General features: G+C 48.0%; 1 protein-coding gene across 1 annotated transcript in view; it reads right to left on the bottom strand.

Moving 5' to 3' along the window:
• Positions 1 to 478: 478 nt before the first annotated feature.
• ATXN10 (ataxin 10) overlaps positions 479 to 24245 on the bottom strand; it is a 153878-nt gene continuing 130111 nt past the window's right edge. The window contains exons 11-12 of the mRNA XM_082850221.1: positions 2290 to 2477; positions 479 to 1813 (exon numbers count right to left, since the gene is read on the bottom strand). Coding sequence (XP_082706347.1) covers positions 1811 to 1813; positions 2290 to 2477 — 191 coding nt within the window. The 3' untranslated portion in view covers positions 479 to 1810. The remainder of the gene's footprint in view (positions 1814 to 2289; positions 2478 to 24245) is intronic.

Here is a 24245-nt window from a genome sequence, read left to right as displayed (position 1 = left end):
AGTCCGCTGGCAGAGGACAGGGAAGCTGTTGTGCTCAGGAATTAATCTGTCCAAAGGCATCAAAAGCTGCCACAATGCAGCCATCGGCATGTTTTCACTATGCAAGCCCTACATTTCCTATTTAGCAAACACATAACCATCACCCCATTCTGTATTCTCACAGGCTCCCTTTTATTTATTTGTGTTTGTTATTATATGGCTTATACCGACATGTTTGTGTGATGCCACTGGTGTGCATACATCCATTGAGAGGAAAAAAAGAAGTGTCTATTGCAAACTTGTTAAAAGGAAAAAGGGACCCCCACTGCTTTTTCCCTTTGGCCAGACTTCTATTTAGAGAATAAGGTTTTAACTCTTTGTGTCCCAGAAGAGAATGACTTCTTCATGCAAGGTGAATTTTGCAAAGGATTCTTTACTGATGGAATGTCACAAATGAGAGGAAAAAAAATGTTCTTCATAGATTATCACAGTCCTAGAAGCTGGTATTTCTCCAGTTATACAGAGGCCGTCAGATCACACATGGGAAAACTTTTATTTTGTTCTTAACATGCTTAAAGCTGTTTTTACAAAGCAATTTAAGTATGGCTACAGAAACCTAGGAGCACTTTACTTTGGAACGGTTGGTATTTCTGTAGAACTTCTGGTTGGGTCTTTGTTGTTTTCATTTTGGAAGGTTCAACAGAAATTGTGCAAAACCTCACAAGGTATTTTAGTTTAGTAACATGGCTGCTCAAGAAGACAACATGTTTTAGGCGTCTGCAGCAGGACCTCCCGTGAGAGTTTCTGTGGATTGTATTAATGATCTGGGTGGTTACAAAGATTTTAGTGCTCACTTAATCCAGTTCTACCTCTGAGTGTGTGTCTATACAGAGAGAGGTACAGACAGACAGACAGACACAGGTCAATTAACCTCCCACCTCTTCAAAGCTACTCTCGCAATTCCAGTGAAGCCCTGGCTAAAACCGAGTGGTGTGCCTTTCCAAGACTGGTGCTTTTTAAACTGAGGAAGACACGGATGAGCGTTTAACACTGTGGCCCGGCACACAGAGACGACCATGAACTATTCCTTCCCACTTACAGCCTTAACAGTGGGTAAGATGCAGGCATGGCTGGTAAACGTCACGGGTCTGGAGAAGCCCAAGTCTAGGGTGATCTGGGAAGGGAAGAGTTAACGGCCCCCACATTCCCTCACCCGCTCACTCCCGCCACATTCCAAAGGGACAGGGCTCAGTGACAACACAGCCCAGGACCTAAAGTGAAGAGGGACAGCCCTCCATTCTTCAGCCTCTCTCGAATTAATTAACTGGAAATGAGTCTTGTCAATGTTTTGGAAAGGCAGAAGGGGTGAAAAGAGATTGCTAGAATTAATCACAGTGAGAAAGTACTTCAGCTGCCTGCCACAGCCCAGAAAACCCCACGGGAAGAGACAATGAAGGGAAGGAGGCCGACCCGCCGAGGGGCAAGCGGACCGAGCAAACTTCCAAGCCTTTGCCAAGGAAGGGACATGCGCTCAACAAGAGGAATTTATTATCTGCGGCCACAGTAAGTACAATATATCACTTAAGCGCACATTGTATCCACGGGGACAAAAGCAAACCAGACAATTACATTTTTAAAGCAAAGAAACCACAGAATACTCATGTACTTTCACTTTTAAGCTTATGCGCATTTAACTCTATTGTCTAAAAGATTCACCGGTTCTTGAATTTGTGCTTAATAAATCTTCAAACACTCGCAAATTCACATACTGCGGAAGATGAAAAATCCACGAAACAGATTCCAAAAATTCAGTTTTGGATGGAGAGTTCATTCACTAAGAAGAAAAAAGAAACAAAACTGCAGATGTAACAGAGCTATTTACAAGAACAAATGAAAAAACATACAGAGAATTTTGGTCAACGATAGAAGTAATGGAAAGAAACCTGAAACAACTCATTTAATATCATACAAGGAGTTTTGTGTTCTTTTCATTGCTGAACATTAGCTATCTTTTAAAGAAAGTCTAATTGCTGCCAAAAACTTTTAGACCATGTGAAAATTTCGATACCATTTTCTATTTTTCCCCTAGAACGAGTTTGAAATTTCAACTCTCTTAAGAAAATGGCAGCATAAAGCCTGAATGAAAAATTACTTGCAATTAAATTTAGGGCTTTCTTTGCCATCTTAGAAGGCAAAATTACTCCCATCCACGTTCTTATGAAGGAACTGTGTCACACCCAAGGTGACAGGGAAGCAGGGACCACTTTCTACAAACTGAAAGGGAATGACCACTCCTTCTGGCATACTTACCAGCTGAGGTGTGTCACTAGTAGACTTCAGAATCAGCTTGTCACCCCTCTTCTCAACTTCAAAGCCCACTTTTTTAAGCAGGGACGCGTCTGCCAGGCCCTGCTCCTCCATCTTGGCAATCAAGTCTTGGTTTTGGCTATTGTCCTCCGTGAGGTTTCGGATGGCGAGCACCACCCACTGGGTCAGAACTGGAACCAGAGTGAAGGAATCTGCCAATGTACTTTCCTGTCTTAGGACTTCCCACGAGCATCACTGGAAAAGGAGGAGAGGAGCAAGCAACCCTAGAAGGCCAGAATCAGCGCGTTCCTCTTGAGGACGCGCTACGAGTGCGCATGCAAAGCGAGAAACAGTGGAAAGTTATGACACGCACGTACACACGCATGTCCAGTGTGTGTGCGTGTGAGATGTCCAGCAACCGGCCCACAGAGATACGGAACTGAATGAACGAACGAGGAAGCAAAGGCTTAGGGCAGTCACACCTGAGGTATGTGAGCACAAGCCTGTGTGCAGCACTGCACATGCGCGCGCGCGCACGTACGTCGGATGATTATGTTACTGAGTCAGCAGGCCAGGAGCAAGAGCGCTGCAGGATGAGGCATGAAGACGCCAGGCTGGAATCAGACAAGAAAACCGTCTTGTTTAAAGTAAGCCCAGTTACAGATAAGAACTGTTTGCTGGGAGTCACCATGGAATTTCCCTCACTCCATATTTTAAAGATGAAGGAAGACTCTGAAGGACTTACTGCTCAGTCTGAATCCTTGTGCCCTTCAGCAAGCATCCCACCCTTGCGCCTCACTGTGCCCTGGCCCTAATTTTCAATGTTGTGCGCAGCGTCTTTCACAGCAGACAGGAGACACCTTACGAAGAATACAGAATGACTGCACTGTTTTCTGAAGTCTTTGATTTAGTTACCAAGAGCTGCGTGAACCTCACAAAGGCATTAAGTTGCGGCTAGATGTCCTTCTCTAAAGGCTGTATAAAAACTGCTGTAGTCTTGGATCCAGGGACACAGAGAGATACCAAGAACAGTGGGCCTGGCACCCTCTGTTGGTTCGGAAGAAACAAAGTGCCAAGCGTGGAACAGACACTTTTTCCAACGAAAAGAGGCCCCCCTGCCCAAGATCAGATGGAAGGTAGCAGGAAAAAAGCCCTTTCTCGTTATTACCAGACGTTTCCCATGCAGGCATTTCTGATGCCAGAACTGGGGCTCTGTGCCCCAAAAAGTATGAGAGGTGGGTCCTTCAGCTGTTGAGTCGGCACTCCTGATCCCGTCGCGCGTCCCAGCACGGCGGTGAGGCTGGGGCCGAGACGCTTCTGGCTCCTCGTCTGGACACAGGAAGCCACAGAGAAAGGCCGCCATATGCACAAAGAAAGTGTATCAAACTGTTTCCCTAGTGCAATAACCTCAGAGGAAACTAAAAAGTGAGCCTGAGACTAAAGTTAGGCAAACGAAACACAGGAAATGCACCAGCTTCGCGTTCAGGAAGCATTTTGTGGTTGCTCCCTGTCAGTCCCTCCAACACAGCCCACACTGGCCCGCAGTCCGGATCACACTGGGACCCCACACAGGAACCAGCTGCCGGCCGGCCCGCCTCCCCAGCTCCTCCAGGACGGGCCGCGGGGCTGCATGAGGAAGAGGATCAGCAAACGCTGTGGAGGAAATGACCCACTGGTCTTAAGAGGCTTATCATCAAAACCGCTCGGGGGTATAAATGGCTAACATGTTCCAAAGGGCAAAGAATGGGAATTGCCGGCGCCCAGCTGATGTGATTCTATAGTCAGCCGCCCCCTTTGCTGGGGAAAGTGTTCTCATCTCGCCATTGCCTGTCATCCTCTCATGATAAAGCCCAGGTCCTTTAGAAGACGGTACTCCTTTCCTGGAGATGAATCCACACAAGTACTCACAACACGTAAAACCTAAATCAGGGCTTCCCTGGTGGCGCAGTGGTTGAGAGTCCGCCTGCCGATGCAGGGGACACGGGTTCGTGCCCCGGTCCGGGAAGATCCCACGTGCCGCGGAGCGGCTAGGCCTGTGAGCCATGGCCGCTGAGCCTGCGCGTCTGGAGCCTGTGCTCTGCAACGGGAGAGGCCACAGCAGTGAGAGGCCCGCGTACCGCAAAACAAACAAACAAACACCTAAATCTGCGTTTCTCCTTCTTTGCCACATCACCAAACCCCCACTTTGTGACAGGATAGAGAATAAAAATAATGATCCTGGGCGACAGAAACTTCCAACACATCAGTAAATTTCTCAACAATGAATCATTTGCTACAACTGATTTCTCATGCAGGACATCATCAGTACTCAAATCCATTTCCTCATTTGTTGTAGGAAAAGGGGGAGGCAGTGATCATGAGAACCGACTGGCAAAGCGAACATCTGAGGGTAAATTTAGGCAAGCCTAGAGAATTCTAGTTCATAGGTACAACTCTCTAACGCTAAATGACAGATGCAAAAAGCTGCTTCCCGAAGCTTCCTAACCAGGAAGCTTAAATATAATTGAAAGAAAAGGGAAATTCCCAGAAATGCATCACAAGCACCTCAAAACTGGAGGGTTGATTGGCTCTGTAATCGAGGAATGTGATGCCAGCCTTGTCACTGCCAGTTGCCAATGCCGAGTGTCTCTGGGGGAAGGAACCACCATGCAGAGCTCGAACTGTCAAATGGTTTCAGTTACAGGGCAAATAAGACCCCTGCAGAGGGTCCCCGCAACCCTCTGTGCCAGGTGCCCTTCACACCCCAGGCTCTGTCAACATCACCTCGCCAGGCCCCACCTGTCTGTCCACACATGAGGCCCTGCCCTGGGACACGCCTCCCCTCACCTGCCCCTTCCCCACAGGGCGCACAGCCGAGCTCACGCTCCTGGAAGCCCACCCTCTCTGTCCCAGCCCCCCGTCACCAGCATAAGCTAGGCGCGCCTGCTCTGTATTTCCAAAACACCTCCTCCCACGCCCTGCCCTTTTTTTTTTTTAACTAGTTCTCATCCCATTGCACTTACTTATCTGCTTAGGTGTCTATGAGCTTCTCAAGGCCAGGAGCCACACAGAATCCACCTCTAGATCCCCAGCACACAGCTTGGTCCTGACACAGAGTGGATTCTCAATGTGTTTGTTGACGTCACATGAGCTATGATTATCTGTTTATATCTCTGTCCGCCTGAACACCCTGTGAACTCCTCATAAGCAAGTCTGATGTCTTATTTACCCTTCTGTCCTCCGTTCCAAGAACGGTGCTGGGAAATGTTTGCCTGATGTCCAAGTGAGCAAACGCTATCTCCCACTCACCGTGTGCGTGTGTGTGTGTGCGTTTGTGTGTGTGTGTGCGTTTGTGTACGCGCGTGCAGGAAGGCATCGTGGCACTGTAGTGACCCACACAGGCTGTGCTTTTCCTTCTGCAACAGTCCTTGGTGTGGTTTCCTGACTCAGGGCTTTGCAGGGTTGAGAGACTAGATGAAAGTAAATGCAACCTGGGCAAGGAAGCTGGACCGTGTAAATAAGAGGTCCATGACAACAAAACACGGGAGAATTCCCATGTGGACAGATGCAAGGGTGGATTTCAATCATGTTCATCTGCGGGGGTAACTAGCACATTTTGTGGAAGTCCCATAACGGTGTTCTAAGAAGTGTTTAGTATCTCATTTCTGTAGAAAAACTTACACGATCCCCGTTTTATATGCAGGAAAAAGGAGCACGGAAGAGGACGAGATTGATGACGATTTTCCTGATGGACAGACCCGCTGGGCCACACGGCTTCAGGAACGGACGTGACCGTCACGTCTCCCACGGATCGGGCTCCTGGTAGAGCCACCATATCAACAACCCAGCGGAGGTAGCACTGGAGTCCAAGGCAGCAAAGGCAATCTAGTCTTCTTCCGAAACCGGTATTCAAAGGGCAAAAGACGTTAAGTGGAGGGCATGGGAGGGGTCGGGGGGAGGAAGGCCACAAAGCCACAGTGGGGTCAATGCCCTTCCAGAACCTTGAATATCAGAAATAACACACGAACAACAGTGCAACCCCCAACACTTTCACTTAAATGTATACAGTTCATATTCTTTGTAAGTGAAACTGATCTTATTTCCTCTTTAAGGAGGATTTCACGATGTGCCGCTTCACGCTCTTCTTGGGCAGATACTAAAGGTGTGCGCTACATCTCTACCCTAAACAAACACAGCATTTTGGGGTTTGTACTGTCTGCCTAGAAATTAAATAAAAACACAAAGGTCCTCTAATTTGTCCCTATTTCCAGTGGGAACATTTTGGCACTAATGTCTAGGGTCTCCGACTTAATAATAATTAAAAAACCAAATTTTAATAGTCGTTGCTTTCATAACGTTTGCGTCGAAAAGAGAAGCACGGAAAGCTGCACCCCCGTCCCCGCCGTGAGCAGTGTCTGATGCCCAAGCCCGGCTTATGAATATGCACGCACGACTCCCCTCGTTAGCGCAGGAAAGGCCGAGCCTCGAGGGTCACAGGGAGATGAAAGCGTGCCCCGGTTAATATTCACATCACCCTCTTGTTCCCTCTCTACGGAGACAGAAAGCAAGCAAGAGTGGGGGAGAAAATTAAACATCTTCTAGAGCCTCTAATCCTTAACACTCGAAGTGCTTTATTGTCTGCTTGCCTTTAGAAAGACAGCTTCTAACGTTTCCATGGCGACTCCAAACAGAAGGCGTGAGCCTGTTTGTTACAAAACTGCCTTCAAAGCACCCTGCGATCAGCACTAGGGTGAGGACTCGACAGTCCAGCCAGCTCTTCATCAGAACACGTGGTGTCTGAAGGAGCCACAGAGACGAGCGTGGGACTGAGCACCTGGAAACCACAGGGCCTGGTGAGTCCAAGCGAGAAGTGGTCCCTGCCCCACCCCCCGCCGAGCACTCGTGTGGCGGCAGTGGTGCATCGGGATTCGGGAGGACGCGGGCTCCATGCTGAGCCCTGCAGCCTTGCACCAGGTAGGTGAGGAGACAGGGCAGGGCAGAAGGATGTAGGCTGGGGGACTAACCGAGACAGAAAAAGAGTCCACAACCAGCAGATGTATGTGCCCAATTCACTTTTAAAGTCAAGTTAGGTGAGTTAAAACATTAAACCTGGAACTGTCTGATGAGAAAGACGCCACCTAACTTTCAGTTATTGAAATCAGTGCTACTTAAAGTCCTGCAGGTGCCCGGGACGCAGGCCCCGCTATGACAGGGACTCTGCTCTGGTCACTGCTGTGTCTAGAAGGCTGCTGAGAACAGGGGGTGGTAAATTACGGCCCATGTTTTTGCATGGCTGCAAGTTAAAAGTAGTTTTCATATTTTTAAATGGTTGGGGAAAAAAATCAAAAGAAGAATACCAATTTGTGACACACAAAAATTATTTGCAGTTCAAACTTCAGTATCCATAATAAAGTCTTACTGGCACACAGCCATGCTCATTCATTTATGAACTGTTTACGGCTGCTTTCACGCTGCAGCGGCTGAGCTGGTGAGTTGTGATGGAGATAGTATGGCTAGCAAAGCCAAAACTGCTGACTAAATGCAGCCCTTCACAGAAAAGGTTTGCAAAACTCTGGCCTAGAACATGGAAGGAACCAATAAATATTTGTTGAATGAAAAAATAAGCTTTTAAAGGAACTGGTACTGAAAAACTTAAACTATTTAAATTAAAACAATTTAAATGATAGAAGATTTTACCGACTTTTCAGGATATATATGTGTGTACAGACAAAACTATATGCGTAGTATCTGTAAATGGTGTTTTATATATTAATATACCTGTAGATGTGTAATATATATATCTATATTTAATATAAAATGTATAATGTACATATAACAAATATGTCTACTATACATAATATCTACGTTTAATTTTGCTTCCAGGATATTTTTAAAAATTATTTTTAGACAACAAACCCGTTTATGGCAAGGAGTTTATGTACTGGCAAACTTTCCAAAGCGTACTACTTAGTAGGCCACAGAACAGACGTCAGAAACCTTTGATGAAGTTGGTCTGAGAACAGGACGCCCCATACCAGGCAGGACCATGTCATTAGGCTTCCACGAAACCATGTCCTCTTCTGCCACATCATGACAGGACCTCCCTCAAGGTGAGGATGCTTAATAAACAGCTTCCACATCTAAACTAGTACCTTCTCAGACTATGGTAAAACTGCGTAATTCTTCAGACTGCAAAGCAGTAGTTGGATTTGAAAATGTTCTGGAAATGCTTTACGTTGCTGAGAACCAAACACTTCAAGATCTGGCAATTTCTGTCAGCCGAAGGAAAGAAAGGGCGCGGAATATGACACCGACAGGATGACTTCTCCTGCTGAGATAACCAGCTCTGCTTCCCTCCCAGCCACGCGAGTCGGAGAGACTGTGCACCTCGGCGGCCACGCTCCCGGTGGGCCCAGGTCTCCGACCCTGACCCCGTCTGCAGGCGTCCTGACCCACCTCTGCCCTGCTCTTCAAGTATTCACTTTCTGAGGAGAGAAGAAAAAAAAAAAGGCATTTCCCAAACGGTTGCCCAGGGAACCCCAGGCTCCAATGAGGCTCTGGCTGCTGCAGGAGGAACCTGTCCAAACACGCCACAGGGGGCACCTGAGTGGGGCGAGCCGGGGGCAGAGGAGGGAGGGCAACTTACCTATGACAAGGGGCACAGACAAGAGAGGGTCCTCGCGGAGGAAATAAACCTGAAAAACACCGTTAGTGTTCCTGTATGAAGTGCCAACCACTTCTGCAGAGGCGACGCTACCTCCAAACTAAGAGAAACTTCACTGCGCAGTAAAGCGCATCCCAGCTCTGCCTTCATCTGCAACGATTCTCTCAACTTCCACGTAAGTCACTCAGTTAAACTACGCACTCTTCTCACTCAGAAAACTAAAGTGGAAGTCTTCATTGTGCAGACTGTGCACCCGGCCTCCTCTCACGGTGCTGGAAACCAGTGTGTGTTCAGTAACCAGCACAAACCACCCTTTGGGCTCCCTCTTCCTTCTCCAAATTGTTGGTCTATCTGATGTCTAATTTCCCTCTGCATTTTTGCAATTTAATACGAGGGCACATCTGTGGTTCAAGTGTTTCAGTGCCGTGCCGATGCGGACTGTTCTAGGTTTTGTAGTGTATCCTAACAGCATTCATAAATCAATGTATGTGTACGCTCTCATTTGCCAATTAACGGCTAATCGTTAATACTGAACACGGTAGAATAAACCCCAACTAACAGCAGAGGGTGGGGGAACAAATAACTGGCAGATCTGTAAACTGCAGGTCACAGTCCGAAGAACATAAAGCAACACTGGTGTTTAATACGTCTTACAAGGAGGAGAGGTTTTCAGTCTTTATCGAGGGAAAAAGTCATCTCAGAAACACCACTGCTTTGAAAGCCAAGGCTGCCTTTCGGTCTCTTAAATCTCTAGGGAACTAGAACATCAAAGAAGTGGTACAAAGGCCCAATAAAACACTGCTGAATCTGACAGAAATATCCTAACGTATATACAAGGGTCAACCAGAGAAATGTTGTCTCTGTGCATAACCTGTTTCTTAAAGATTCTGGAACAAAGGCTCCATTCACTGTCCTCAGCAAGCACGACTTGCTTTCCGTCAACCCAACGTCTAAAGGGAGAGATGAGCTGGTCCCAGCTTGAAGGCCCCTCTCGGGAGCCTGAGCCGCCCTTCCATCTCGCCAGGCCCGTCAGCGTCATCACGTGGGCGAAGAACCGCGGAACCACGGTCCTCAGCCTGGGCCCTGGCCGGGATGAGCCTTCTGTCCTTCACGAATCCCAGATGGCTAAAGCGCAGGCACCCAAGGCTGGCTGCTGCCACCCCGCCCAGCGAGCCTGTCAGTGTGGCGGTGAAGTAACGGGAAGATGATACCCGCTCGGGTCCGCAGTCACCACGCGCTCCCCACTCCAAAGCGCCTGTGGCCGAGCGAGGGCTGGGCTTGCAGGTACCTCACATCCACAGGGTTTTGTGGTAAAGGATCCTACGGCACCGAAACTAATTTTGTCCATTGCGCATTCTGGAGTCATCTCACTCACCACCTCAAAGCTGGGCGTGGTAAGGGGCAGTCGGTCTGGCGTCTGCCACACAACAGGTCTCAGATCAGAACCAACCACGGCCACTTCTAACTTAAAGCACAGGGCCTGGGGCCACCAAGCGGTTCCACGTGTATCTGGGGCAGGGCTCTAACCTCACTTCTGAGACTCCACAGGAGCCACTGCGTGTGACGTGCTCAGCAGAGCCTGGCACATGCCGGGCATGTAGCAGAGGCTCACGATGCGGAGCAGGGCCTGTCCCATGGGGGGTCCCCCTCCCCCTCTCCTGGGTCCCCGCACACTATACTGTCACCGTGTCATCCTGAGCCCTTCTATGGAACGTGTGCTCACGTGTGTGCAGGGACTCCGGGCTGGGCCACTGCAGCTCCTGGCGCACACAGGAGGGAAGTTTTAAACACCTCAGGATGAATGCTCCCTGGTGCCTGGCCTCCGTCCTCTAACAAGGGCAGGCACCCCAGTTCTCCCGTCAGATCTGAGCTGTACGTGAGGCATCAGTGACACATGCACACAGACCCCACCCCGCGCTACACAGCCTCAGCCTCTGGGCTGCAGGGGAGGCCTCCTGAGGGAGAGGCTTTCTGGACACAGTAAACTTCTCAAGGAAAGCTGCTGCCCCAGAGTCTCCACCCACATCCAGGGGCACCGCCGGCAGCAAGCCGCACTCGGCGATGGCGCAGGAGGGTGTGACGTAACCTGAGGTCCCTGGGCTCTGACGACCGAGAAGCTTATGAAGAGAAGCCGCACTTGGCGATGGCGCAGAAGGGTGTGACGTAACCTGAGGTCCCTGGGCTCTGACGACTGAGAAGCTTATGAAGAGAAGCTGCACTTGGAGATGGTGCAGAAGGGTGTGACGTAACCTGGAAAAGGGTGTGACGTAACCTGAGGTCCCTGGGCTCTGACGACTGAGAAGCTTATGAAGAGAAGCCAGTGAGAGCCCAGAAGAGGCAGCCCACTCAAGGCCCTGGCAGCCAGGTAGGAGGGTATTTCTATAGTGCTCTGTGCTCTTTGGAATAAAGGAATTGCTGGCTTGAATGAATTTCTACCTTCCATGTAAGCAAAGCTTTGCCAGAGGAGTTAACTTAAGTGTCTCTCATGTAAGCCAAGATGCCAGTTTATCTGCATAAAATAATAACAGTAATAATAATAAAAGTAATGGCAGCAGCGGGTGTTATCACCTGCAGAGTGTACAACATGTGTCAGGGGCTGTTACAAGCACTCACAGAAAGTATTCAACCTTCACAAACACACCACCTGCGGGAGGTGTTAAAAACCCATTCTACTGATGAGAAAACTCATCAGACACAGGAGGCTGAGGCCCTGTCCGAGGTCACACACCTGCAGTGGGCGGGCCTAGCTTGGATGCAGGCTCCAGCACCCACCCCACTGCCCCTAAGCCGTCCTCAGGGCCCACAGCCGACGGGAGGACACTTGGGGGAGGCCCAGTGCGGTCCTTCCTCCAGCCAGTCTGACCGCGAGCTTCTGAGCTCTGCCCACACGACAGCGAAGGAGTAGCAGGTTTTATCACACTTGAAACAGAGCCCCTTTCTCTTCAAAGAAATCTCGAAAGATAAGCTCTCAGATACCAGTCAGAGTGACTACCTCTGCAAAACGCCTTTGGAAGTAACAATAAACAGCTCAAAGTGAAATTAAAATTTCGAGGAGAGAACGTTAAGTAACCCCATCCAAATTACGGAAGATGACTGTTGGTCTAGTACTAATGACATCTGACGTTAATAAAGCACAGCCAAGGGTCAGAAACAGTTCTAAGACACAAGGGCGTAAATGAAGAACACAAACAGTGTGGCGCTTCTGGAGGACCTTGGGCTCGACAAGACCCAGCAGGGACCAAAGCGTCAGCATACTGCATGTGCCTAAGCATCTGTTAGCACTGTCCTTGGTCCAAATGTCACTAGTCTCCGGGGGTGATGAACTCTATGGGTCACCCAGGCCATGCTGGTGGCCTCTCCACCCCTCCTCCCCTCCCAGCAGCTCCCAGAGAGTCCCCAGTCAAGAGGGGGTGGGCTTCCCCGGTGGCGCAGTGGTTGGGAGTCCGCCTGCCGATGCAGGGGACGTGGGTTCGTGCCCCGGTCCGGGAGGATCCCACATGCCGCGGAGCGGCTGGGCCCATGAACCATGGCCGCTGAGCCTGCGCGTCCGGAGCCTGTGCTCCGCAACGGGAGAGGCCGCAACAGTGAGAGGCCCGGGTACCGCAAAAAAAAAAGAAAACATAAACATATGAATAAAAAAAACTTGAACATCTTCATGACACAGGAAATCCAAATGGTCAATAAACCAAATGATCAACAAAAAATCAAAATGTACTTATTACTAATTAGAGTATGTAAAATAACATCACAAGGACACACTATACCCATCAGAATGGCGAAAGTTTTTAAGTGGCCGCATCAAGTGTCGATAAGGTAAAGGAAAGGGGGCTCATACACTGCTGATGGGAGTAAAAACTGGCACAATTAATTCCGAAAAGAGTCTGGCACCACCTAGAGTGAAGCTGAAGACACGCAAGACACAGATTCCATTCCTTAAGAAACCCCATGCTCACGTGCCAGGACACATGCACGGACGAAAACGTTCACAGCAGCGTTAACTGCGGTAGCCCCAAAGTGGAAATGAGCCACATGTCCGCCAACTGAATGAATGAAGAAGCGTTGCATCTTCTTGCAATGGAGTACTACACGGTAAACTACATGCAACGGTTTGCTTGAATCTCACAATCATGCTTTTGAGTGACAAATGACAAAACAATGCAAGCCATGATTGCATTTATATGAATTTCAAAGACGGCCAACCCAAAGCACACTGTGTAGGCCGCAGGCACAGGAGCTAACCAGAGGAGGGCAGGGATGCCTGATAAGGAGCTCGGATGGGGAGGGGCTCAGGGAAGTCTGGCAGTGTTTTCCGCCTTGACCTGGGTGTTGGTTACACATGTCTGCTTTACAATTATTTGCAAACAACACACATAGGCTCTTCCCACTTTTCGGTATGCACTGTATTTCAAGATAAGTACAATTAAAAAAAATTAGGATGACTGAACTTGAAGTTTGGGTTGATTTGCCAAATGGCAATTCACATGTTCCCTCAACTAGACAGCCCTAAGAAATACTGCCCCGTAACGCCCCAAAGCTCCTCTGAATTCTGCGGCTTCCACTGTCTCGGTGATTCACAAGTGTTGCCCAGGATGTGCAGCCCATTCGCAGCCCGGGTGTCTGACGGATTGTGCATCAGAAACTTTCGTTGTCATTTTCTTCTTGAAAACCCATTAGGATTCCCTGGTGCTTCCTAATTACACCCAGAGGAAACATGTGAACAAGAGCTGTGCTAGTTTCTGAAGGTGCTTTAGGACAGAAAGACAGCAGAGTAGCTTTGATTCTGACATATTTTGGTTTCTCTCAAAAACTGGGAAAATGTTTTGACTTCTGAGAGGATTTGCCTATCCTTAACCAGAAAGTGCAGATCTCTCTCTGCATTTGACACTGTCTTCATTCTGTGAGCTTCCATGAGAATGTTAAAATTAGGCCCTTAACTAAGAATGAAGACACGACTCTCTTGTAAGCGCTGGCTCATCACAGTCACGTGAAGACTCTCCAGCACAGGGCTGGGCCTGTGTTGGAAACTGCGATCCACCTCTTAGCTTTGCTCTTGCCGGGCTTCTGTCCAGCAGTGAGGCTTCTGCACAGCACGGGGCCTGCTTTCCGCTGCACTCAGTTAACCCTGAAGAAGAGGTCTGCCCGTTGCCCACACGGCCTTTCCTGGCAGCTCAGAGGCCAGCTGCCGGCGTGGGGAGGGGGCCGGCCAGGGCTCACAGGCCACACGGCCATGCCCCACTCTGGCAGCCCCAGGGGCAAAGGCACCTTGTCTCTACCTCAGAGGAGACGTCCAGACCTGAGGACGGTAAGAATGGAAAAGGCGAGTATGTCTGAAAGTTAGCTTTACTTTTATATGTTCTGAGTTTGCGACCGTTATCCAAATGATGTGGGGGTAATGTGGATCCCCAGAGCCATGAGGACAAGAAAGGCCAGAGCACCCGGAGGCCTCCCTGCCCCTGTCACCCCCATGAGGCCGTCAGCTCCAGGCAGAAAGCAGGCCCCGCCTTCCCTTCGAGCTGCTCAGATCCACGAACAAACGTGGGAAAGCTGCCACCAGGGCTGGCACTGGGACAGAGCCTGCCCGGCCGCGCTCCCCCGTCACAGCCCACGAGCAGGGCTGCCAGCCTCCTGCCCCGGCGGCTCCAGGGCCCGGCCCTCGGCACCCTTGTCTGTATCCAATGAGGGCCAACCTCATCCCTTCACGGGCTCACTCGCCCAGTAAGGGCTTTTTTTTTAATCTTCCGGTTCTAGACGAATAAGTGGTACAGAGAATCCAACGCTTCCTGCTAAGAATGATGATCACAAAACGGACAGCCAGCCAGTTACTATTTAACGGTGGCGTGAAATGGCTGTGGCACACCGATGTTTGGACCAGGCCCTTCTCTGTCACTGCTACATTTGACTAAGGTCATTTCAGGCAAAAATACTGACATGAGTCAGGGTACCTAGAACATGTTTCTCTGCGCCAAACTCCAGCAACCCGACCTCTCAAGTGTCTTGCAAAATATGGATTTTGTGTGGCAGTGCTATGTAAGTACACTGATTTAAAAACACATGCAAAGTCACTGCTCATTTTAATAAAGAACGCAAACGTAGAAAGAAAAACTGGGAATTAATTAACTTTGTCAGAAAATATACACATCTAAATGACAACGGCAACACTTCTGAAGCACAAACCACGTGCCGGGAAGTGCTCTGGGCACTCTGTGTGCAGGCAGTCATCCTTCTGTTCTGAATTCAGTGGCTCTTCTGAAGGCAGATCTTCACCTCAGGGACCACCCTGAGTATGACAGCTGGAGGAGTCTACCTCAACTACAACAGGCCCAGTGAGACAGCCTGGTAATGCCATTTGGGGAAAGAGGTGAGTATGATTACCAAGCACTGAAACTTTGGATGTCCTTGTGCTGGTAAACTGTGTCCCGAATGTACTTTCAAAAGGCGTCCGGCACATTCTTTGCAGAGACAGGCTCCCTGGAATCTGAGTTCAGCCCCACGAGAGGCAGTGTCTGAGGGAAACTGTCATGCAGGTGAATTTCAGGCTGATATTTCAGACTTACTACTTTATGGTCTAATCTATACGTCAGATATACAACTTCTGAAATACAGAGTCAAGACTTACAAAAGTTCTTTTAAACTATACTTTATACTATAGAGAGACTGGGGAGGTGTGCAGAACGATTAGGATGCAAACAGTGTTAGAGAAAAGAATTTTGAAAAACAAGTACTTGGTACACCCAGACAATGGAATATTCTTCAGCACTAAAGAAAAGAAATGAGCTAGCAAGCCATGACAAGACATGGAGGAGGCTTACGTGCACTTTACCAAGTGAAAGAAGCCAATCTGAAGGCTACGTGCTGTATGATTCCAACTCTGTGACAGTCTGGAAAAGGCAGAAGTATGGAGACAGGAGAAGATCAGTGGTTGCCGGGGTCAGGGGAGGGGCAATGCAGAGGTGGAGCGCAGAGGAGTTTTAGGACAGTGAAAATACTCTGTGTGATACTACAATGATGGATACGTGTCATTATGTATTTGTCCAAACCCACAGAATGTACAACATCAAAAGTGGACCCTTCAACTATGGACTCTGGGTAATAATGATGTGTCAACATAGGTTCAACTTCTGTTAAAAAAACAGAAGTGCCCCTCTGCTGGGGGTTACTGATGAGGGAGGCTCTGCACGTGTGAGGGCTGTGGGAAAATGGGAAGTCCCCATACTGTCCTCCCAACTTTGCTGTAAGCCTAAAACTGCTCTTAAAAAATAAAGTCGTCAAAAAAGCTTTTAAAAGAAAACCAGAAGTAATATAACAATAAACAGATGTTTCATATAGTTTCTTTTAGTTTCAAAATTCAAAATACTTAGGCTAGCAAACTCACAACTGCCACGGAAGACTATTAACGCGAAATCATTTAAGCGAGTTATTTCTAACGTGGTTTCCCAGCGACGTTCTTTCCCTAAAGTTTCGCTCATCAGACAGCATTTGTTAAATCAATCAGCCACAGGAGCGGATCCTTAAGAACAAAAATTAATGGCAACAAATGTTCGCGAAAGCTTTGTTTCTGGTTTGAAATTAATTTTATATGGTGGCACTTAAAACACTGATAGTAACGGCTGAGAAGTAAAATTAAGAAAACACGGTGTCACCTCAAAGCCAGGTGGCTAAAGTGGCAGCCAGGGAGTCGAAGGGAGCAGCTTCCGAGGACCCTGTCTCACTACTTCTGGTGTGAGGGCGCCTTGTCCCGTCCCCACCCAGGCTGAGTGGGAGCGAGGGTGACACAGTTCACGCCAGGCACCTCACCTTGGAAAAGGACAGACTCCCATTTTCTACCTTACGTGACAATAAACCTCAAGCAATTGTGCTTTTCATGCAAGTAAACAAGACAGAGCAGGACCGGACGCGTTCTGACCTCCGAGAGGCAGGGGGACAGCTGAGCGAGGCAGGCTTGGCAAGACCGACCCAGAGCCCAGGCCAGTGCGCAGGCCTGAGGTCAGCGGGCAGGTGCGCACACCACGCACTCTGGCCTCTCCGTGTGCGCAGGAGACATGCGCGGCTCGGCAGCCTTCACATGCGAACGTTTCAGCGTGCTGACAATAGTTTTCATTTCTAGCCGCTATGATCTTAGGGATGTAAGAAAACGAGAGGCACACAACTAAGAGCTAAGGAGACACCATCTGAAGGAGTACAGCCTGAAGTACTTCAGTCTCATTTTAAAAGAGCTGGGACTATTTGCCAAAACACCCGAACAAGGAAACAGAGTCCATTTTTGTGAGAGCCTCATGCAAGATATGACATCCCACTCCTCCAACTTTCGGCTTCGAGCCCTGGGGAACCAGTTGCTAGGATACCGTAGAAGCTACGTAAAACAGGTCTTCTTCCCTCTTTCATTCTGAACACGTTTGTTTATTTATTTATATAGTCAAATCCATCAGGTTTGTGCTCTTTGACTCTTTTTTAAAAAATTTTTGGCTGTGTTGGGTCTCCGTTGCTGTGCGCTGGCTTTCTCTAGTTGTGGCGATCGGGGGCTACTCGTTGTTGTGGTGCGCGGGCTTCTCATTGTGGTGGCTTCTCTTGTTGCAGAGCATAGGGTCCAGGCGCTCAGGCTTTAGTAGTTGTGGCACACGGGCTCTAGAGCTCAGGCTCAGGAGTTGTAGTGCACGGGCTTAGTTGCTCCATGGCATGTGGGATCTTCCCGGACCAGGGCTCCAACCCGTGTCCCCTGCATTGGCAGGCGGATTCTTAACCACTGCGCCACCAGGGAAGCCCCTGAACGGGTCTATTTAGATGACGCCTTGGCCTGCATCTGTGTGAGCGTGTGTGGGGTGCAGGGTGGCAGCGTGTTACGCTCTCCTCAGCCTGGGAGTGGCACCTGAGCATCGCCCACCCATAGCCCCTCACTGACTTGCTTCACACAGGGTCCCAGGGAGGCCTCTGCTAACCTACGAAGTCGTGTGCGCACTTGTTTGCTTTGGACAGGGAGAAAGATATGGTTTGCACATCTTCAATCACACTAGGTGAGGGGTAAGAGAATCAATGAGAGGCTTTAAAAAACCAAATTAAATCACTGGGAAGCCACACCCAAAGTTTACCTTTTGAAAGCCAAACAGCATTAAGAGGTTTTCTAGTTTTAATTAATGTCAGCTCAACAACTGAACAAATGATCACTGAAGGTTCACCAGTTGTTTAATGCTGGCGACACAGAAGTCAATAGAAGACAGTCCTTCCCCTCCGGAGGAGGAAAGACTGATTTCAGCAGAAAGATTCCTGCTTTGAACATTAGGATGGGCACAGTAAGATATTAAAAGCAGAAACGTATCATTTTGTGCATACCGCATAAGTACTCCTCCGGTGTGGAAACTCACTGATGCCTTTTATAAACAACATCAACTTTGGCCAGCTGTGCCATTCTGAAATGTTTAAGGCATTTCCCTGAACGCCTCCCTCTGGTGGCTGCTTGGCAGGCGCAGTCACAAGCTAGACTCCTCATGAAGAAAAAGTATAGAATGGAACGTGTCTCCATGTTTATACTATAATTCCTGCATTCCCCAAGATGTGGCACTGTAGTCCAGAGTTTCCAAAATGCACATGAGAACAGTAAAGATTCATTCCGTGGTGCCCTGCAAGAGAGACACCTGCTTAACACAGGTCCTACATGTATGTATTATTTAGAAGCCTTTCCTCATATAATAGCTATTTAAGATACTGCAGAAAAAAATATGCTTTGGGACACACTGTGGTAACACACAGGGTCCAATGTGCGGTGTGCAGTATGATACAGATCCCACCGAGGATAGACTTTTTTAGAGGGAAAGAGTTACGTATCCAGGTGTTTCCATGTGCTATGTTCACAGAGTGGCAGGGGTAACACAACGGATCCGCAGAAGATCAAGACGAGGGACTCAGGCTCAGTTCAGGGGGACTGTGGGAAAATTCCAGGAGGAAGACACACATGCTCAAGTCTTAGAAGAGGAAGGAGTTGGCCGTGGCAGAGGTACCTGTTTTCCAAGGCGGCTACCACCTCAGGGCTTAGGTGTCTACCCCGATTATTACCTGAGGCCAAAGCAGAGGAGTGGGTACCACGTGCTAGACGCAACAGGACTAATTAACTCAAGACTGCATCCAACCCATCTGAATGCCCACGTGTCCCCCAAGAAAGGAAGACTGGAAGAAACACTGTGAGGGAGTGAAGGAAGCACCCGCAAGGAAGTCTAGACACTTGGACTAGACAATCCTGGGCTCGCACCTTGGTCCTGCCACTCACGAGCTGGGAGAGCCCGGACCAGCTGCAGTCAGGGAACCAACTCTCTGAGCTTTACTTCTCTCATCTGTAAAATAATAGTTCCCAACAAAGAGGCTTTTGTTAAAAAAAAAATTGTGCGAGATAATGTATGTAAAGGGTATAGCATAGGGCTTGGCACCTAGAAATAACTCAATGATTTTAAAAATTTTAATGTGAGGAGCAACAGAACGCACACGTCCTAAGTGTATATCCTGATGGGTTTTCTCACACATACACATCACACGACCCCACCCAGATCAAGATGCAGAATGTGCCCAGCACCCTGGAGGGCCTCCAAGTACCTCTTCCCTATCAACAGCCGCCCTCCTACCCCTCAAGGTAACCACCATTCTGACTGCTGTCGCCACAGATTAATTCTGCCCGTTCTTAAACTTCGTGTAAATGGAATCCTACAGTGTATACTCTTTTTGAATCTGGCTTCTTTAGCTGAAAACTATGTTAGTGAGGTTAATCCATTTGTTACACAGAGCAGTTCATTCTTTACCGCTGTGTATTGTTCCACGGAATGAACATTCCACAACTTCTGTTCTACTGATGACTACTTCGGATATTTCCACTTCGGGGCTATTATAAATAATGTGACTAGGAAGGCTCCTGCACACGTCTTCTGATAGATACGTGTATGCATTTCTCCTGGGGGTACAGCTAGGGGCGCAACTGCTGGCTCACAGAGCTGGTGGACGCCTAGTGGTAGCAGACACCGACAGTTTTCCAAGGGCATTTTTCCAGTTGCCGTCTCCACCATCAGTTTACTAAGGTTCGGGCTGCTGCACACCCTTGCCGTCACTGGGTGCTGTCAGTCCTCTTATGAGCCATTCTGGTGGGCTCCTTACTGTGGGTTCAATTTGCACTTCCCTGATGAATGATGATGTTGAGCTCTTTTCATACATTTACTGGCCATCTATCTGGATTTCCTCTTTTGTGAAATGCCATGGGTCTTTTGTCCATTCTTAAAACCTGAATTACCTTTTCTTTGTTGTTTTGCAGGAGTCTTTATTTATTATGGGTATGAGCCCTTTGTCAGATACATACCATGCAAAAACCTTTTCAAAGTCTTCCTCCTATAGTCAGCGCTTTTCCGTTATAATTTTGATGCCTTGTTTATGAAATCTTTGCCTCTTCTAAGACAATAACCGTATTCTCTTATGATTCCTTCTGGAAGCTCTTGTGTTTTCCCTTTCACGTTAAGGTCTATGATTCATCTTGAATTAATGTTCATGAATGGGAAGAGGTAGGGGTGGTAGGCTTTTTCCCCCCTACAGATATTAAATCGGTCTAGCACCATTTATGGAAAAAGACCAAAAAAAAAAAACCCAAAAAACCCCCCAAAAGACCACCCTTTTCTGCTCAGCTACAGGGGCGCCTTTGTTGTGCATGTGTTAATCTGTTTGAGGACTCTCTCTTCTGTCCTGTGATATTATTATCATTATTATTTCAGTTTTGCCACTGACTCAGTGCAATCACAGATGAAAATATGCCTTTCTCCTAGGCATGAACAGCTGTGACAGGATGTCTGTGCAAGAGCACCTACTTGCTGAGGAACTACAGGCTGAGCACTCTGCGGACACGGTGGCATTTCACATTCACCGCAACCCTGCGGGGACAGGCCCCATTTTAGAAAAATAAGCTAAAACTCACAACAGAGGCTTAAGTGAAGTGTTTAGGGGTTAAGACGGGGCAGGATCTGCATCTGCCTAGCCCCAGAACCGATGGTCTTGCCACTGTGCCATACTTCCCGAACACGAGATCACTGGGGAAATGCTGTTTGGTTATTATTCCTATAAACAGTTACATTTCTGTACACAAGGAAAACTTACAAATGAGGGCTTTCAATAAAAAAAGAAAGAAGGAAACAGAAAGGAAGGAAGAAAAAGAACGAACAGAAAAAAACCCCAACCCTGTTTAGACTCTCATCCTATCCCTGTCCCCTCCCCCTCCAATAAAAACAATATAAAAAAAAAACCACATCAAGGACAACTGATCAAAACATAGATCAAAAGAGAATCAAGGGAAAACATTTCAAATAAAGCTCAGCTGTTTCTATTTGGAAACAACAACAATAAAAAATCCCACTTGCCACAATAAATGACAAATAAGAAATGGACCCTGTGGTAGCGGAGCTGGAATTTTCCGATGGCATCTGCTACTGTGTCATTACTGCGGGTCTCCGCAAGGGAGCCGGCGAGTGAACAGCTGGTCTTGTGTCCCTGATGCAGCAGCCGTCGCGGAGCGCTGTCCTTTGGGGTTAAGCACCCCTTTGAGATGTTGTCTTTTCCCTGGAACTAGAAACCCCAGTCGGTCTCTAGAAGCCACCTCCAAGAGATGGGACAGTAAGCCTCCTAGCCCTGTTCTCAGCCTGGGAGAGTTTTCAGCCACCTTGAAATTCCTAATCCCCAAGTAAAGAGGAAGTCTTTCATAGGGTCCAAACCACAGACTGCCCACGGGGAACAAGGACTACTACCCTAAGGTAACACGAGCCCTCACCCCCACCCACCCCGTGGAGGACGCGTGAGTACACGGACGCAGCCAGTCCATGCGGGGTGATCAGAGAACGGAGGTATTTTCATTAACTGACATTTACTATCTCTGCACTGATTCCTAGTCTAGGCATATCCGAAATATCTGTTGCTTTTTAACACAAAATACTGAAATTAAAGTTCAATGAAAGCTTGACTGGTGTGAGTTATTAGAAGGGGTTAAACCAAACCAAGCTGAAATGGTATCACTGCCAAACCACGCTTATTCAATTCACAAGAGAATCATCAAACCCGTGGGAGAAATTTCTCCCGTGCTTTGAACCACCCCTCACCCACCAAACACACACACACACACACACACACACACACACACACCCCTTCCTCAAGCTGCTGCTTTTTCATGCATTTGTTCACTGTTTTACTCTGTCACCTACCCATCTAAGAAATATTTATTGGACATTTACTATGCACCTGACAGCAACATATTATACTTAGGTGAAAAACAGAAAAAATGGCCCCTGCCACATGGGCCTTGGTCTAGAGGGTAATTAAGACATAAATGCACAAATATTCATCCAATTACAGACTGTGATAAGCTGAAGGAACAGAGCAGGTTCTAGGAGGGGTCAACCAGCAAGGCTTCCCTGAGGAAGAGACGAGGAAGGTGGACATGGAGACGAGGAGGACTGAGCCAGGGGACAGAGTCCAGGCTGAGAGATGAGCGTAACGACTGCCTTGAGGTGAGAAATTAGATAGATCTGAGACACAAAAAACGAAGAGTCTCTGGGGAATGCTAAAAAAGGGAGACCAGGAGGAGCTTCAAGATGGCGGAAGCGTGAGACGCGGAGATCACCTTCCTCCCCACAGATACACCAGAAATACATCTACACGTGGAACAACTCCTACAGAACACCTACTGAGCGCTGGCAGAAGACTTCAGACTTCCCAAAAGGCAAGAAAGTCCCCACGTACCTGGGTAGGGCAAAAGAAAAAATAAAAAAGGAAGAGCGGTCTGGAGGTAAATGAAAAGGCAGGTAGGCAAGACCACACAGGACCTCTCAGGACATGCTGGAGCCTGTGGATTTATTCTCAGGACAATGGACAGGCTTGGAGGTTTTGTAAATGGGCATGTTTATGAGGGATGGTGTGGGGCAGGGAGAGTCAAGAGGCAGAGAGGAATGACCCTATTTTGGTTGTAAAAGACTGCACTGAATGGATGGGGAATAAATATCACCGCAACACAACAAAACCAGAAACTGAAAGATGACTTAGGAAGCTACTGCTGACATCCAGGCCAGGGGTGAGGAGAGTATGGACTGGATGGTAGCAATGGAGATGAAGGGAAATGGGTGGATTTGGGACGTATTCTGGAGGGAGAATCAACAAGACTTGGTGACACTTTAGTGGCAGGAGAGTAAAAAACAGCATCATGAGTGACTCCCAGGTTTCTGACCTGAGCGACTAGATGGATGGAGATATTCCCACATTTATTGAGAAAGACAGGGGAGAATTTTGCAGAGATATTAACAGCTTAACTTTGGACATCCTAGGTTTGGGGTGTCAGTAAGATATGCAAGCAAAATGTTAAGCGGGGTGTCAGAGATATACGCCTGAGACTCAGAAGAGAGGTCTGTCTAGAGGTTACATGTGGTAGACACAGGTGAACAGATGATGTTTAAAGCCTTCAGAATACCCAGAATACAACTTCATCTCCCATCTCCACGGCTACCAGCCTGGCCCAGGCCACTGTCATCTCCTGCCTGCATGATGCCAACAGCCTCCCTACAGGATTCCCTGTCATTCCATGGGCCCAGAATAGTGTCTGGGACATAAAAGGTGTTCAATAAACATTGAATGAATAAACGAATAAAGGAATAAATGGGTGAGATTCTTTAGGAAGAAAATGTAGAGTGAGAAGAGAGAGCCTGAGCTCTGGAATGTCCAGGAGAACTCCAACGTTTAAAAGTCGTGTAGAAGAGGGAGAAACAACAGAGAATAAGGAGGAGGAGCCAGGAAGACGTGAAATAAAAAACAAGAGGCGGCACCATCATGAAAGAAAAAAGTGTTATGTTAAGGAGGAAGTGATGAGATCTGTTGGACTGAGTGTTAATATGATGAGAACTGCAAAGCATCCATTGACTCTGACAATTCAGAGGTGACTGGTGACAACAGGCAAATGATGAAGCCTATGAACACATTCATCTGTCTATACTCTCCCTTGAAATTATTCCCTTTCTCAATAAATGTGGGAATATCTCCATCCATCTAGTTGCTCAGGTCAGAAACCTGGGAGTCACCTGTGTTGCTGTTTCTTTTTTATTCTCCTGCCTCTGAAGTGTCACCAAGTCTTGTTGATTCTCCTTCTAGATTATGTCCCAAATCCATCCAACAAAAAGGGTAAAGTAGAGACACTCTGGCATGGAGGATACCAGATGCAGAGGGTGCAGATACCATGCTGGAAATACTAGAATTAAGTCAAAGTATACATATTAAAACAATGAGATCCTGTAGCTATCACAACAAAATGCTGGAATCAGGCATACAT

Source organism: Leucopleurus acutus (assembly GCF_964270905.1).
Source record: "Leucopleurus acutus genome assembly, chromosome: 11".
Lineage (NCBI taxonomy): Eukaryota > Metazoa > Chordata > Mammalia > Artiodactyla > Delphinidae > Leucopleurus > Leucopleurus acutus.
This window is presented reverse-complemented; position numbering and strand designations above follow the sequence as displayed.